Source organism: Trachurus japonicus, chromosome 13 (genome assembly GCF_045865225.1).
Source record: "Trachurus japonicus isolate A0001 chromosome 13, Traja_1.0".
Classification (NCBI taxonomy): Eukaryota; Metazoa; Chordata; class Actinopteri; order Carangiformes; family Carangidae; genus Trachurus; species Trachurus japonicus.
In genome coordinates, this window is record NC_140919.1 from 33,596,906 (window position 1) to 33,614,872 (window position 17,967).

The window sequence follows — 17,967 nt, forward strand, 5'->3', positions numbered from 1 at the left end:
CACTATAGCTCATATCGACGGCCTTTCTGGTCTTATGTTTATCGCCATGTCATTTCAGTCTGGTGCTCCCGGTGAGTTTAGAAACCACTTCATTCATGTTAGCAAAGACAGTTTAGAGCAGTAAAGTAGGCTAATGTTACCTGTGATGCTAGCGCCTAGCGCCGCTGTTTTCTGTCTTCCTCCCACAACCACAAAACTTTCCCTCCAGTTCCTGTCATTGATCTGAAAACAGCGCTGTTGGGCTAAATGAAATCAGCTCAAATGACAAGTAAACCAAGGGGGCGTGTCATGACGTCTGTCAATCATTGACCCTGTGTCAGCCCGCTGCTTGGTCAGAACCGATCGGCCTGTGGGCTGAATGTAGTTAGCCCAAACAGTCGGTAAATGGCGTGGGCGGGACATGGCACCTGTCAATCATCCACAGTCGCTGATAATCACTTATGGGCGTCTACTCGCGTGTGGTGGTGACAGTCTGCAGAACCCACCAGCTAGCACCTGCTAAACTTCCACTAGCGGTGACAGCTGGGTATCGGCCCGCCGCTCCTGCGCTTCACTCGTGCTGTATTTCCTATTGCTTGCAGTCCTGACAACTGCCAAGCTATCAAGGCTTGGCTTGGCAGCTACCTGCATAGTGACGGAAGCATAGCCCTCAAGGCTCCCGTTTGTGTGCCCTTTCTCTCACTATCTAGACACATAAAACATATACGTTGAAATCTCCCCTTTAGTAATTTCACAAATTAAATTAAAGTTTCATTTTAAAGTTTCATTCAATGTATTCAAAGTTTCATTCAATTTGGAGAATATTATATTCAATATAGAGTGCCAAATGTATGGCTTTAATTAGACTTCATTTGATTAAACTTATTCTAATTTTAGTTCAATCTTATGGCAATTGTTCTAATATCATTGTAACTATCTTTTATCTAAATTAATATTTGTTTTCCATAGAATTTGCATTTTTACAAAATGGTACACTTTGTACTGTTTCATAATAACACAGAAACCATTAGAATGACCCCTTGACGTCACTTCATAGTCTCTGTAGCACCAACTACAGCTGATAAGGGCAGCAGCAGTGACGACAGTGTGGTGAACAGTGAGTTTCACTTGGTGTTTTTTTTTTTTACTTAGATGTGGACTTTAAAGTCATCGGACTCTCAGAAGGCTGCACAGAGCGTAGTTGGAGAGAGTCATGTTTGGAATAACATGGAGAGTTTGGTGAACTGTTGTATTCAGAGAATCTTTGCATTGGACTGAAAATACATGGAAAATAACAACTCACTGGTTAGTGCCAAGCCTCTGCAGCGACAGATCAATGACCAGGTTATAATTGTCCAGATCCTAGTCATGATTTTTCTTTGCATCAACTTGCTGCTCATCATAACCTTTTTTAAAAAAGAGTCCTTCTACACAACCACACGTTACATCTTATTTGCTGTAACATTAATGTCTGATAGTTTATTGTTATTCTTCTCTGATATCCTGCTCATCTTGAGCTATTTTCAGTTTACAATGCAAGTTTGGTTATGTGTCATTATCTCTATTGTGGTATTTCTGTATTTCACACTCACACCAGTTACTCTGACAGCAATGACTCTGGAGCGCTATGTGGCGATTTGCATGCCCCTGCGCCATGGAGAGCTGTGCTCCACACGCAACACTGTGCACTGTGTTCTCATTATTCACGGCATCAGCTCTGTGCCATGCATTGTTATTCTCTCGACCTTCTTCGCCTCAGCATCTCTAAATTTCTATAAACAATATCAGATATGTTCATTACAAATGTTTAGTTTTCATACATGGCAAGATTTTGTTAGTTCAGCTGTCCAACAGTTCTACTTCTTGGTCATGTGCATTGTCATTGTATTCTCTTATATCAAAATAATGAAAGTTGCTAAAGCTGCATCAGGAGAGGATAAAACGTCATCAAAGAAAGGGCTCAGAACAGTGGTTCTTCATGGTTTCCAGCTGCTGCTCTGTCTAATACAGCTGTTGTGCCCATTCATAGAAACGTCCGTGCTTCAGGTCAATTTCAGGTTATTTGTACAGGTCAGGTACTTTAACTATATAATGTTTAATCTTGTGCCAAAGTGTCTGAGTCCTCTCGTTTATGGCCTCAGGGATGAAAATTTCTTTCAAGCACTGAAAAACTATTACTCGATTGACTTGTTTAAAAGACATATTATTTGACCAAGTGAATTACACTGATGGGTGATTCTTCAACTATTGTAGAATTTGTGTCTACTAATACTGAAACACATTTCTTGTTTTTTATTTTTGGCACACTTACATGACATCAAGAGGAACTTTGAAAGATTAAATTATACATGACTATATACTATACATTTACTATATAAATCATAGGTTTATATGTATTGTTAGGGTCCGGGCAGCTAAGCTGCCGGGAACCTATTGTATTCCTAGGAATTCTTTCTTCTTCTTCTTCTTCTTTCTTCTTCCAAGGAAGTCATACTTCCCATGGGCGAAAACTCACCAAACTTTGCACAAAGGTCCAGTCCCATGCCAGATTTACTCAACTCCAAGGACATGTGCCCAATTTAAAAACTTAAAAAATTCCTACCAAACCCACGGTAGATGCTAAAGTTTTGAAACTTCACCACAATGTAGCCCAGATACTGCTGAAACTTTTGTCCACTTAAACTCATTACAAATTATGAAGTCCATCACTCTGTTTTTTTCAATAACTGTAAACTTTTAAAATGTATCTCCTCCCACAATTTTTGCTCAATTGTCACCAAACTTGCTACAGAGCATCTCCAGACCGTCCTCCACAAAACTTGTTTCTCGGATTTTTGATTTATCAAAAATTGAGCCTACAGTGCATGAAAACGTTTGACTGTAAACGGTACTGTAAACATATACCATCAAATTCTTGATAAATACATTTTCAATCTTCCTGAAAAATCTTTAGAATATTCTGGAGTCATGGTTGATGAAGTTTGGCAAATATCAGAATTTTAATTCAAAAACTGAATTTTTGAGAACATTTTGAATTCTGCTCTCATGGGAACAACTGCAGTCAATGTGAGAGTGGAATTTATAAACATCATATTTTCTCTTATGAAGCAAAACACTTATCATTAAAAACAAATCACCAACATTTCCATGCTGTCAAGATGCAATTTATGTATTATCAGATTTTTGTTTAGATGACTGAATTTCTGAAATTTTGACCATTTCATCACAACAGCTGCCCGGGCACTGACTCCCTGAGTGGATAAATGAAGCTACACAGCAGGTCTCACTACCAGCCAATTACCTCAGCGAGTTAAGAGCTGGTTCTTGGTGTCAGAGATTGTGAGTTCAAGACCCAGCAAGGGTGATGATGATGATGACAGATCAAAATGTCAGATGTCCTCAACATGAAACACAAGACAGTTGTACTGATGGTGGCATCACAGCAAGCCTCTAAATTTAAAAATCCAAATAGCTTGGACTGGACCATGTGCGAAGGCTCCTAACATCTTAGACTCATAGTAGATGTTTGACAAATACATATCAGAATTTTACCTCAAAAACTGATTTTTCTTTTTACTGTGGTTTCAAATCTGCCTGCACGACAGTGAATTGCTTACTCAATTTGTGAAGCCACAGTTGAACTGCCACTTTCCAATTAGCTCAGTGCGATAGACAATGGTCTTTGGTTCCCGGGGTTGTGGGTTCAATCCTCAACTGGTGCAATTTGAACATTATAAGGTCAACTGTCCTGTCTTCCTATTCTCCTGTTTGTTGCCCAGAATTTGCCTAAATTTGCCAAAATTAGCCCGGACCCGACCCATTGCTGCTCTGCAGCTATAATTTTTACTATATTCCCTTTGTCCCTTTTTTAAAATGTGACAGAATGTCATTTCCACAACAGTCATTTCCATCACTTTTTTTTGGAGGTGATGATAATTATTCAGCAATTTGTATGTCAAAGGTCATTTCCAACACGTGAAGTCCATTTCCATCACAACACACATTTTCATATAATTCATAAAAATTAACGGTCAAACTAATAATATTTTGCAGTTTTGGAAATTATGCAGCTGAAATCTAAATATTGTTAGGAAAAACAACTTTTTTGTGGTGTGATGGAAATTATGCTTTCCACTTAAAGCAGAAGTAAGCAATATTTTTGTGTTAATGTAAGTCTTAAATAGCTATATCTTCCGACAGCAATCACTTACATAGAGTGTTTGGACCAAAACACGGGTCTCTCAGTCACTCTGCTCTGCTCTGAGCCGAGGAGAAAACTTTTCTTGTATCCTACAAGTTTTATCCAATGAGGAGAGAGAACGGCATGAAGGGCTGTGTGTGTAGCCAAGGGATGTGCGTGAATGTGGTGACGTAGGGACGAGGACCAATAGATCCATGACGAGGGCGGGGGCTGCTAACTCCATCGGCTGACAAGACGTTATGGTGCGTTCAAGGCAACCCGTAACTCGTGTTTTTCCGACCTGTGAAGTCGTACCAGTTCGATCTGGTACGAGTTCACGGGTCGGAAGTTACGAGTGGCCGTTATAGTGACTTTCACAGGTAAAACAGGTCGGAAAAACACGAGTGGGTTGCCTGGAACGCTACAAAGTTGTAAGTCGTGACTTGAAGCTGTAATTTACGGTTTCAAAAGCCTGCCTGGAACGCAGCATTAGCCAAAACGACCGGATCGCTTACTTCTGCTTTAATGTTAGACTAAAATGTCAAAAATCATATATTAGGCTACCTAAACAATTTTATCACAACAGCTATCAGAATGTGTTGCTATACATAATTGAAAAGTAAAACATCTGAAAATATTTCTCAAAATATATGTTTGGGGGGTGGTGAGTGGAGCAGTGGTTAAGGCGGCCGCCCCATGTAGAGGCTACAGTCCTCAACGCAGGCGTCCCCGGTTCGAATCCCGCGTCGGGCAGACATTTCCTGCATGTCATTCCCCCTCTCTCTGCCTCCCCCTTTCCTGTCTATCTCACTGTGCTATCAAATAAAGGCAAAAAGGCCAAAAATTATATACTTTAAGAAAAATATATATGTTTGATTTTCTACAATTTTCAAGACCAAATTTGCCCATAGTTGAAGAATGACCCTGATATGTGATTTCTCCTCCCTCTGCTTTCGATGTCCCCTCTTCTGGTCATTAATCTTTTTCTTTTTTCTGACTGACCCAAGAAAAGAGCCGGAGCCTAACAGTCTATGATCGAGCACACATTTATTTAGAAGAAGTTTAATCTGTGCTGGTTAACTTCTAAATGAATGGGTGCTCCAGATCCAACTCTTTCTTTCTATTATTACTCTTTTAGACAGTAAGGAGAAGTATATGATTGTATTATATATTTTCCATCTTTGCTGATCATAAGATTTGTTGGTAGACATTATTAGGCTATGTCTTCCATCTGGAGATGGTAGCCATTTCATTAAAAACACTGAAATGTGTGTGTTCCCAATTAACTTTATAAATAGTTTAAAAGTTTGGGCTTGAGGTAACGTTCAGCGATAAGGCGCGTTTCCACTGCAGGAACTTCCGGGGCCAGCCCCGTTGGTGCGTGTCTCCACTGCAGGACCCTCCCCCACAGGGCCGCTTACAGGAACATTTACAGGGCCAAACGGAGTCCCTGCCTGGGGGTAGGAACTCGGATCGGCCCTGAAGAAGTCCTGGTGGGGCTTGAGATTTACTCTGTGCTGATTGGTCAGACTCAAAGCAGGATGTGATGCTAAAAGAACACCCCAAAATAAGCTGCATTTTTATAACCCAACGTTACTAAAAACGGAAAAACTGCCGGAAAAAAGAGAGAATAACTCAGTAAAAGACTAGAGTAGCAGTAGGCCTGGTAAAAAAAAAAGTGGTAAATAGGGGATCGCGGGATTACGTAACGATCGAAATGGCATTTTTTTTTTAAAGAAAGCGTCTGATACTGACAGAAAAAAACAACAACAAGAGCAGTAAAAAAACCACAAAAAAAAACGCTGCACAACGACCAATGTAATAATAATAATAATGGATTACATTTATATAGCGCTTTTCTATTGTTACCCAATACCCAAAGCGCGTACAGCAACCATTATTCATTCATACCACATTCACACCGGTGGTGGTAAACTACGTGTGTAGCCACAGCTGCCCTGGGGCATGCTGACGGAATCATGGCTGCCAATGTGCGCCAAACGGCCCCTCCGACCACCACCATGATCATTCATACGCATTCACACGAGGCAAGGTGGGTTAGGTGTCTTGCCCAAGGACACTACGACAGAGACTGGGAGAGAGCGGGATTCGAACCGCCGACCCTCTGATCATTGGACGACCCGCTCTACTGCCTGAGCCACTGATCGAAACTGTTGCACGTCGCCATAAGAGCCCGGTGGGCCCTGTCTGCAGTGGAGACACAGCCACCGAGAGGGCCGAGTGAGAGGACGGTTCCTGTAGAAGTTCCTACCCCTTCCTTTTACCAGGAACTCCTGCAGTGGAAACGCGGCTATAGAAGCCTATGAATTGAGTTAACTCTAGGACCAATAACCATAGATTTATTCTTGTCCAGCTGTAGGAAGCTTTTTGTCACCCACAATTTTACATCCTCCCTCTGTGAAATCCAGAGGGGAATCGAATAAATTGCCAGTTTCAACAGGTTAATGCCATATTTCAAATTAAAAGCCCTCAAGGGTTTCAGGGAACACAAACCCAATATTTATGAGGGATTTTTCTGCTAACATGCTGTAATAATCTTATTGTATAATTTGTAGTTGCTGGAATTTACATACTTTTGACATGTAACAAGGGGTGCTGCCCAAGGTGCACATCAAGGCTACGTCCACACTGCTATGCTTTCATTTCAAACAGCTTTTTCAAATGTAAATTATTTTTGACCAGATAAATGATGATGTAGTAACAAACAAGCATCTATCAACATTTATATTGCATTAAATAAATTCACTTTATTTTTGAAGTGATATGTGAACATTGAAAACTATGAAAAAAAACGATTATGCAAACAATTTTTTCTTTATTTAAAAAAAAGTCTTTGTCATTGTTAAAACACATACAGTAAACAACATTTTGCTTCAATGTTCGATAAACCCACTGCCACCCAATAAATACTCAAGATTTGACAATTGTTTTCCAAAAGCTTTCCAAAATGAACTCACATTCACTAATCTAACACGTAGTCTTAAATAATATTTCATGAAATGTTAGAAAATTACTTCTGAGCAACTTGTTTTTCTCCTTTTTCAAAATTTCACTGTACAATACAAACAACATCTAACAGTGTCAAAATGTAGGAGCAGCGTAACACATAGCTCAAGTTGAAATGATCGAAGTGAATGTGACATCATTTTAGTTTCTCCCTTTGTTTTCATGTATCTCTCTTTTTTTCTCAGTCCTCTCGTAGATAAGCTTCATGCACCTCATGCTCCTCACTATCCTCGAAAGATGAGGCATATTCAGCCATCCTTTGAATCTCTTCCACTTTAGTCTCAGCAAGCTTCTTTTCTGCGTCTGCTGACAGTTTCCGTGCCTCTTCCACATGTGACTTAGCCACTTGTATGTTTGTCCTCACTGTGATGGACGCATGCTCAGCCCCTGTGAACACAAGGGTACAAATCATGCATTTTGTCAAATCTCTCAGAAAGGTTGTTGTCTTTTTACTGTTCTGTAACTACAAATAGAGCAGTATTGAGTATAACAATGCCACTCACCTGAAGCGTACGCTGCCTCGGCTGCCAGTTTACACAAGTTGACAGCATTGACCCAGGATGACTCAAAACGTTTGCATTCATTCAGTCTGTCACTGGCCTGTTTGGTTAAAGAGATGAGACAAACTCTGCATTATGAATATAATCTTGCAGTTGTTTTTGCAAAGTGCAATGATTCATTTTTTGTCATCAACATTTCTACAATAGTGAACTTACCTCTGCACGCTGGCCATTGATCGCCTCCCGGAGAAAGTCCTCCTCTGCTAGGCTCAGTTTTCCTAGTGCGGCTAAAAACCGTTTTTGGAGAGCAATGCGTGTGTGCACAGCCTGTTAGCAAGGAGAAGGAGGACATGTTTTACTTATATACAGTAGTATGGATCTAACCCACAGTCTTGATTTCTAAACCTCTTCGTCTATGCCCATGTAGCATGGCATTATCATAAGATAATGCAAATGTGGGCGCCACATATGCAAACTGTACTTTCAAATCAAGGCAAAAAGCCCCCCAAAATATACTGGGGAAAAAAAAACCAAATAATAAAAGATATGCAAATGTTTCACAAAAGTTTAAATAAATCCTACCTTTGAATATTCAGAGAGGGCATCTATTAGAGCTGAGGAGGTCTGGGAGAGGAAAGTGCTTGAACTGTCTGTCACCACTGAGGCTGCTCTTCTGACCAGCGAGTTATGGGAGAGATTTTCCACTTGCTACAAACACAGCAAAAAATCCAGTATTATAATTCCTTCCTTCAGATTGCACATGCACAAAACACAAAGAAGAAGAAGCATTTTCCAAAGGGATACAACTTTTAGGCAGTTGTTGCAATTCATTGATTAGGATACATTTGGTTTCTGATAAGAGACTAACCCACCTGTGTAATAGGAACAGCACAGAGACCACGTGCAGCACTTAAAGATGCGATGCCCATGTGTGCAGTGTTTGTCCGTTCCCCTGAATCCTGAACTCCGGGCTTCCTGCTGCTGAATAGGACACTCTCAGAACTGCTGTAGAGACAATAGGGAAGGAAATATGCAGGTTATTACAATGATAACCAATGGTATTTAAGATTTATTCCAATCAGCAGCACCTGACAGCACAGATCTAGACTGTGCTCAATTCCATGCTATAGCATTGTCCAAAATTCATAACCTACCTTCTGATGCGGATGCAGGCTGCTCCTCCCCTGAGGACACTTTTACTTGTCCGCAGAAGTGAAATGTCTGTGTGGTTTTGCAGAAATCCTCGAGCTGCACGACCGGCACACACCGAACACTGACGAACAACTTGCATTTTGCAGATTATTTAGATCTGCTGCACTAGAAGAAAGTACTGAAATGATCTATCTAAAATGAATAGCTGATTGCAGGTTTTCTATTTAGTTCAAACTAATCTTGAATGACCTGCTCAGCTCAATGGCTTTTTTAATTCAGAAAAAAGGTTGTTTGCTGCTAGAAGCCTTTCAGGTAGCTCTGTGACTGCAAACTGAGCTGTCCACTGGGTATTTGTAAGGCCCCAGCACCATTTCATTACGTAAGAATATTGATCTGTTGACTCTTCCTGCAAATGTGCGTATTTGGCGTTATCTGCAAAAATCCACAGACGTGCAGGCTGCAGAGCAGAGCATGGTCTGTTTTTGTTGCTTGTCCCTCTCTCTGTGTCTATCATTTGTTTGTCAGTATGCATGCATGCATGCATGCATGCATGAGAAAGAGGTCTAGCCATTTCATGTACAAAATAACTTATACAGCTATCATTTAGTAATTATTGATTTCTTTGTTTCTTTCTTTTATAATTGAAGAAATATCATATAACTTTCCTATGTTAAGATGTCTAAAACACATCCAGACACATGTTTGTACTTACATTATCCTGAATGTTTCTAGTGATTTTCAAACCTAGACAAATCTATTGTTGTTGCAAAATGGGTTGTGCCCCTTAACCCCTTCACTGCACTACACTTGTAATTTACCTTTTAGAATACTTGGACTATGTTAAAGTTTTACATATTAAAACAGCATCCACACTAAAGGGAGCTGTAGCTTTGTCACGGGCCATGCCTATAGTAGGGAATAGAGTTTTTACCACCATCTGAAAGGGCTTAAAAGATGGGCGGAGACTGGTCTGATAAAAATAAATCAACTCCTGGATGGGCATGTATTTAAATCTTTTTCACAACTTAGAGACAAGTTTGTCGTGCCTTCAAGTGACCTATATAGATATTTACAAATCAGACATTATGTTACAAAAAATACAGATTGGGAAAATATACAAAAGGAAGTTTGAACATTGTTCCTCAACAAAAAAAACAAGTATTTCACATGTACAAAAAACTAAGGTTGGATATGTCAGATAATACACTACATACATGTATCAAGCAACAATGGGAACTAGAGCTGAATACAGTTGTGATGAAATCATCATAATTGTATATATTTTTGGGAAAGCATTTGACTGGAAGGTCAAAATCAATTCCTTCAGGACCCCGTTAACACCTTTTGTCTCCAAAAACAATCCCAGCAACAAATGATGGAGGAACTGTGGCATGGTCGGCGACCATACTCATATTTTGGGACTGCCCGAAAATACAAATATTTTGAAAAAATATCAAAGAACTGAACTGAACCTCCCCATTGAGATCCATTGCAATAAACTCTGAGTTAAAACCTGAACTCTGGGTTGACTAAAGGCCGGTACACATTACAGGATTCTTCAAACCAAAACAAATTTGGAGACCACGCACTTGATGAGAACAAAACACAGATAATCAGTAGTCGAGTTGAGGGGGGATGGGGGGGGATGGCATCCCCCCTGAAATAAAAACGATCAAAATCATCCCCCCTGTAAAAATGCCATCCCCCCTCTCCATCCCCTTTTTACATTAAATGTTGGACATAACTATAATTATATTCAGGCTGTCGCCTGGCCTGGGCATTCCCGGCTCTTAGCCCCGAACATTTCTTATATAGCCCGGGTCCAGGATGTTTTCTCAGACGGAGTTAAACAGAAGCGCACATTAACTGAGAAGGTAGTTTTGTAATTTCCCGGTCACAGTGAATGCAACACAGGCACGACGCCACGACCAATCAGAGAGAAGTGTTGTAGAAGCGAAAATCCTCCTCCGTGTTTTATTGGTTAACAGCCAGGTAACCAAGGTGACAATCTGAACTCTAGCGATAGATCGCGTTCCGAGCGGCTCCGAATCACGGAAAAGGGGAGAAGTTTCTGCAGTCGTGGTGACTCGCGCCAGCAGGGGCAGACCGCCGGTGGGTCAGTGGACCGGCCCGGTCCGGCGTGGTGCTGCAAGTGACCCGCTGACGTTAGTGTGTTTACATTTTTCTAACGTCTATGAGCGCGAGGAGTGACTATTCTCGGTCAGAGTTTTGTTTTTGCTCTCCAGCCACAGCTCCACACCAGTTCTGAGTTCACTTTCATACACTTAGCCATTCTTGTCATTACAATGAAAGGAAGTTTAGTCAGTAGGCCTACTAAATGGGCTTTTTAAAATGTTTTATCTGAAGCAATGTAGCCTCTCCCTTTATTTTCTCCTCAGAGTACACCAGAATGCCTTATTTATGTGTTAAAAATCCAAAAAAATTTCTGGGGGAGTGCTCCCAGACCCCCCCTACAGTGCTGTATAAAGATGGCAAATCAATGAAAGCCCAGCTGAGTTGGTACTATTGGAGAAGCTCCATAATAATAATAATATATATATATTTATATATAATTTAGAATTTTATAATATAATTTACATGAATTACACTAACCCCCCCCCCCCACCCCTTTTTTTAATAAGGTGAAAAAAATTGACCATCCCCCCTGAATTTTTTTTACAACTCGACTACTGCAGATAATAATAATAATAATAATAATAATTTTATTTATATAGCACCTTTCATACATGAAATGCATCTCAAGGTGCTTTAAACAAATCAAACAATTAAAAACAATATTAATCAACAATCAGGCAGTAAAAATACACAGTGACAATAAAACAGGCAGTAAAAATACACAGTGACAATAAAACAGTAGCAGTGATAAAACAAAACAATCATACGAATAAAATTAAGCCAAGTTAAAAACAAATCACAGATCACACAAGATCTCTCTCTTCTGATGTTGTGTACACAGCACACACTGACTGATTCTTCAGCAGAGTATCAGGTTCTTCATGAGACATATTGACATATGGACCGGCATGTGTGTGTGTGTGTGTGTGTGTGTGTGTGTGTGTGTGTGTGTGTGTGTGTGTGTGTGTGTGTGCACGTGTGTGTGCGTGTATGATCTTGTACAGTACATACATGCAGCTCAATCTTATTTGATATTTCTCAAGGTCATTCAATATTTCACTAAAGCTCTTAAGCTTGAGTAGTGTTGATAGCCTTCAAAGAAGTTATTTGCTGAGGTGGCATCCACTGGGGTTCAGGAGCAGGCAGTTTGTTTTGGACACATATTTGCTCCAATCCCCTGCAGTCGTGATTACTGACGCAAAACCTGCGTAAAGGGCTGACAAGCCCCAGCTAGTTGCTCTCACTAGTGTCAACTTGTTTGCCAAACAAATGAGAACGTCAGGTTGCACAATTAGACTCAGGAGCTTTGAGTTAATAATTAGCTACTCTGTTAATTGCTAAACTGGGGATATGAGACATGCTCTGTAATCATGCTCTGGAGATATCACAAAGCAAAGTACCTCACCCAAGCTGACTATGAAAGCCATTTAACCAAAGAAACAACTGTTTCATCATCTTCTTGATAAACAGTTCTGCTGCAAGATGCATTCCTACTGTGACACAGTCTAACAACGTTGTCAAAGAATATTAAACACACACACACACACACACACACACACACACACACACACACACACTTGTGTAAGATCAGTGTTTTTTTGTTTTTTTTTAGGTGTATTTACATTTTACAGTTCACACAGTCTACTGTCTGTAGAGATCTGAAAACCATGGCTGCAGTATTACTGTACACTGTTGATACAGGAATTTATACAACACATTTTGAATGACTAAAATCAGATTGATCCTGGAAGAGCAGTGACACAAACAAGTGTCCTTTAACCCTGGCTTAAATCAGTGTCATGCAGTACCCCATGTTGCTTATGATTAGCTTATCATACTTACCTGAGATTTATCTTAACTTTCGTCAACATTACTCCATATTCATGGAAAGTCTTTTGATAATAATTTTGTCCTGCAAGTCCATCTTACAGCCTATGTTACAGATTAGATGTTGACAATAGTACATTGATTCTAACTATCATTTAGATCAAACTCAAAGTCAGACTTCAAAAAGAAGTCTAAATTCATCTGTTGCACAAGATGCCTTTTCTTGGTGTGTGTGTGGGGGTGGATTACCAGTACCAGTACAATATGTTCCTTGTCTGTTCCTGTTGGTTGCTTTTGCAGAACATTGTCATGTCACAGCAAAGTTGACCTTTAACCTTTTGGATACAGAATACCATCACATCATTATTTTAGACTGTTAGACATTTGTATTAAAATTGTGTTGTAAATAAAAATTCAATCATTACATTGAGCTTCATCCTACATTCAAATAATGTGCAAACTTAAAAAAAAATTTAAAAAAAATTAGTGTGCAACAGACAACAACACAATGCCACAGGCCACAGTTGAGCGTGAATAGGCCTACTGAGTTACACTAAATCTTGGGGTGCATTATGGAGCTTGAGTTTTACACTTCAGCGGTAACATTCATCAACAAGAGTAACAATCCAAACAACCTTCAGACACACGACAGCTGTCTCAGAACAGCTAAGAGCTGAGATGCTGTGACCTCTTTTCACAGCATGGCTCAGTAGTTTTGCTGAGTGGTCTGGATCAGGGCAGTTTTCTTGGGTAAACAATAACTGACTGACACCGTCCTCACTGCTGTGTGCTGCCAACAGGTTACTGCACTGAAACCTCTTGCCCTCCTCTTTGGCAGCTCCATAATATTTTTGTCAAACATCAAATCATGACCCATGTTTTTCTCTGTGTGTGTTTTTTGTATGAATGCTCAATAGCCATGTAATAACACTACACCAATGTGAAAAACATCCTTTGTGACACTGATTCATGAGTGACACATTCACAAGTGTAAGGGTTCAAATATGGTCCAGCAACAGTGTTATCTGTTACAAATTGAATCTTCACACTAGGCAGTTTTGTTTTCCATTAATCCTACAGTGTACTATTAAAAGAGGCCAACCTTTATTTACAGTGGCATATAGAGCTGGCAAACTGTCTCTTCCATTGACCTTCAAAACACGTTGGGCAAAAGGATACAGCTGGAACAGCCCAGCTTGAAAGTGTCCACTCAGCAGATTCATCTCATCACAGTGCCAACAATCAATATCCAACTGGAAAAAGCTCAGCTGGGTGAACAAAAGCCTTAAAAGGAAATGTTGCTACTAATGGTTCACGAGACTGGTGGATGTCCAGTCTGAGCCTGAGCCAACTAGCTATCGACTATACCTCATCATGTTCTGTTGCACAGTTTGTTGTTCATACATCAGTAGTGATGGTATCAACGTATACGTATATCTTCTTGTATATTTTCTCTCATCTTAGCTGCTACACATGAGATAATGAAAATGCTACACCTGTCTGCTGGAAGTGTAAGTAGCTGACTGTTTGCAAACTTTAGCATCAACTGTGAATTTTCCAGAATATTAAGTGCTGATACATTGATAATTTTTTATTCAGTGATAATCAGGTACAGTATAACTTTTGTTTGTTTGTTCATTAACACAGATACATACAGTACATACCCACACAAACATATTCCAAATAATAGTAATAATACTATAAAGAGAAAAAACAAACAAACAAGAAAACAATCAAAAAAACAAAACAACAACAACAAAAACGAAACGACAAACAAATAGCACACTTCCAGTCCCTTTCAAACCCCCACCCATTAAATGGTCTCAGGCACTATAATTACAAACTTCATAAGCAACCTCAAAAGAAATATCAAGAGGACAAAAACATGTACATCACAACGACATCAAATAATTTTCCATTGGAGCCCAAATTTCAACCCACGTTATTATTTTCCAGACCAAAGGCTACTTTCTCCAAATTCACTGCCTCCATCGCCTCGGTGACCCACTCCCTTTCTGATGGGGTTTTGGAACAGATCCAGTTGTTTATGATCACCATAAAGAGAGGAACACAACAGCTCTTCCTCTCGTTTATGCAGATCTCTGGCCCATATTTTTGCACAAACATCAAATTGATCTCCAATGCTATCATTCAGAGTTGAATATCATAATTTAACTGCGTTTTTATTTGGCTGGTTAAGACTGTAATGAACTTTTTGTGTTCGCAAGTTCTCAGCTTATCTATCGACACACATTTTTCAATAGAGTGCTGTAAGGTAATATAGTTCAAGTACTCACTCTTTTGAATATTATAATCAGTGATTAACTCATCAAAGTTTTTAAAACAATTGCAATTATTATTAGAGAATGTGACAAAGCCTAGTTACTCCACTGTCCTTCCACTTTTTCCAATTAATAACCTTTTTGTTCACTGTTATATTTGGGTTCTGCCATATTTGCGACAGTTTTATGGGAGTTCCTGTCAGTGCCTTAGGTTATGTTTTCATATAGTATAAACATCGTGAGTCAATATTTAAGCTTTGTAACACATTCTCCTCAATGGTTTTCCAGTCTTTAATCACACAGGGATCAAAAAACATATTTACCTGCTGACAACCAAATGATAAATAATAATGAAAACAAAAAGATTTCCAGATGGTTTCCAGGTTGTGGAAAACCATTCTCCACAGTGTAATGCTTTGTAAGTGGCAACTTTTCAGATAGTGACATCATGGTATTATATCTTTTGAATAATACTAATGTGTCAGAGTGAAAGTAGTATAGCTAGTCAAAGTGGATTACATTTAGTTTGTTAAATCACTTACAAAAAAAATCTCTCATAACCATCATAAGTTTTGCATGAAGTATGCATGGCAAATGTAGTGGAGGTGATAGACTGGAGGTAAAGGTTTTACTTCTTCTTTTTTTTTAAGCATAGTCCTAGTATGGACATGCATGTCTGGTAGAAGGTCATTTATCACATAAATAGTTGAAGAACAGAGGATGTTGTTATGATGCTATGTGAAGCCCTTTGAGACAAACTGTTTGTAAAAACGGGCTATACAAATAAAATTGCCTTGCCTTGCCTTGCCTTCCCTCCATAAATACTATTCTATAAGAATCAACTCTTTAGTCCAACTCCACACTAAAATCTGTTGATGATGACAAACATAATGCTTTATGACGACAGCATGAAACTAATGTATCTCTGGAGGAATCGACCCTCAGTAGAACATATTTGAGTGAGTCATCACACGTAAATCACACAGTAAGAACAGAAATCTGAAATCTTCTGGCTGAAGAGGATATTCTTGGGTGAGTGATTTTATTCTGAATGTCTAAATGGAACTGTTTTAAAGGCAAAGCCATATGTTTTCTTATGTTGGTGTTTTCTCATAATTATTAAGTATTTAGTTGTTCTTCTATCTAAGTGTGTGGAGATTTCAACTGAAATCGTGTTATGCACATTTTCCATGTATTCATTTCATATCTCAGTGTGCATATGGACCTTTTATTCATGCTTTCATTAACAGGTGTGATCCAGTGCGCAGCTGCAAAATGCAGAACCCAGTGGCGTCATTAGGCCTATTTTAGGGGGGCTTCAGCCCCCCTAAAATATTCTTAAGCCCCCCCAAATAATTTGGTGTTCTTTTATTATGTGACTTTTTTATATATATATATGTGACATATATTTTCCTTTTAAGGACCCCAGCTATCACCGCATTTGTCTCTTGTTATTTCTGATTTGTTTAATTTAATTAGTTTGTTGAGTGTGTGACTACCCCCCTCCCAGCTGTGAGTTGGTAGCGCCCATGTAGCGGCGGCTTGTTTGAAGCTCCGCTCCGAGCCTGCAGTGACGGGCTGCAGGAGCTCTGATGTCAACAGAGGGAGAGAGTCAGTCCACCTGTGGCTAAAAGCAGGACTAACAGGCATCGGACAGTAAGCTACTACATCTCTAAATAGCAGTGTTGTCAAAATGACCGCGATAAAATTTGAATTCATGTGAAATATTAATTGCGTTGTAAACGGATCAGTTTTAAAGCTAGAGCGAAGATACAGATATCATATTAAACCAGGAGACACAAGGCTTCTGTTGGTACCAACCATGGCATGATAGCTTGTCAGAAAACGGGCTAAATAATGCTCCAAAGTTCGGCTAGATTCTGGTGGGGAAAACTTTTAAACGGGGATCCTGAACACTCCTGTCATCATGTGTGTGTTCCTCTCCCTCTCTCTCTGTCTGTCTGTCTGTCTCATGTGCCGTGTGTTCGTGTGTGCTGTGTATGTGTGTAATGTGTTAACATTCATCTGGTACTTTATAGCTTGGCTGTGTTAAAGAAAATAACATTTAGCAGTAAAAACCGATTATTTAATGGATTAATTTAAAATACTAATGATATCTGGTGACACTGCAGGCAGCTCAGACAGACAGGGAGAGGAATGCTGTAGGGAGAGGCCAGACACAGGACACAAGACACAGGAATATATAAAAACAGCATGATAACAATATAGGTATAAATATATATATATTTTTAAACCTAGTCCAAATAAAACTACTAATAAAAGCAGAATATTCAAATTAAAATGATTCTCAGGGTCAGTCATTTGAACCACTCCCCAATGTCTATTTCACCTCAGAAAAAAAAAAAAATCTGAAATTTCTTGTGAAGGTCCTGGTTGTGTAGAAGATGAAGGGGTTTCTAGGGTGAAGTGTGCACTCTTTACCAGAAATATCTGCTCCAGTTGGAGTCACACTTCATTTCTGTTGTCTGGTCTTATTTGAATTGGAAAATATGAGGAGGTCTGGGTGAAATCAAAATGAGCCAAAAACAGCTGTATTTGGATGGAGTGTATAACCATTATGACACAGGCTACTAGTGAAATATAATTAGTTTTCCAGTCCACCTGGACATATCCATGATAGTCAAACACCTGAAAAATTACTCAGGTTCAGGTTTAGCATCTACTTTTACACAGTAAAATTCAAAAGTAGTTGAATTCATTCAACTAGCCCATGATTCAATACTCTAAATTTACTCTAAATTCTAAATATTGTGTTTTTTCTGGGCCATTGTGAAAGTTCGTGCTTGCGCACTACATTCGCTCACATCCTGTGCATCTACTGGGGGCTAAGCCCCCCCTTCCTTAAAACCTAGTGACGCCCCTG

General features: G+C 39.4%; 2 protein-coding genes across 2 annotated transcripts; one reads left to right on the top strand and one right to left on the bottom strand.

The window, feature by feature from the left end:
• The first annotated feature begins 1,254 nt into the window (after positions 1–1,254).
• Positions 1,255–2,190, top strand: LOC146976358 (odorant receptor 131-2-like). The gene has a single exon (XM_085794499.1). It carries the CDS (start codon positions 1,264–1,266, stop codon positions 2,188–2,190), a length of 927 nt encoding a protein of 308 aa, XP_085650625.1. The 5' UTR covers positions 1,255–1,263.
• A 4,785-nt stretch (positions 2,191–6,975) lies between these two features.
• Positions 6,976–9,150, bottom strand: LOC146976359 (diablo IAP-binding mitochondrial protein-like). The gene is made up of 6 exons (XM_085796077.1): positions 8,841–9,150; positions 8,559–8,691; positions 8,269–8,394; positions 7,903–8,013; positions 7,690–7,786; positions 6,976–7,573 (listed from the first exon to the last, which is right to left on the bottom strand). Exons 1-6 carry the CDS (start codon positions 8,975–8,977, stop codon positions 7,368–7,370), a joined length of 810 nt encoding a protein of 269 aa, XP_085652203.1. The 5' UTR covers positions 8,978–9,150; the 3' UTR covers positions 6,976–7,367.
• Between the last annotated feature and the right edge of the window lie 8,817 nt (positions 9,151–17,967).

Bases quoted from the DNA above. Each gene is read 5' to 3' on its own strand.
- LOC146976358 (XM_085794499.1), top strand. From the start codon at position 1,264: ATGGAAAATAACAACTCACTGGTTAGTGCCAAGCCTCTGCAGCGACAG.
- LOC146976359 (XM_085796077.1), bottom strand. From the start codon at position 8,977: ATGCAAGTTGTTCGTCAGTGTTCGGTGTGTGCCGGTCGTGCAGCTCGA. The intron at 8,395-8,558 runs GTGGGTTAGTCT...CTGTGTTTGTAG, and splicing joins GTGCTGTTCCTATTACACAG to CAAGTGGAAAATCTCTCCCA. The intron at 7,787-7,902 runs GTAAGTTCACTA...TTAACCAAACAG, and splicing joins TCAATGGCCAGCGTGCAGAG to GCCAGTGACAGACTGAATGA.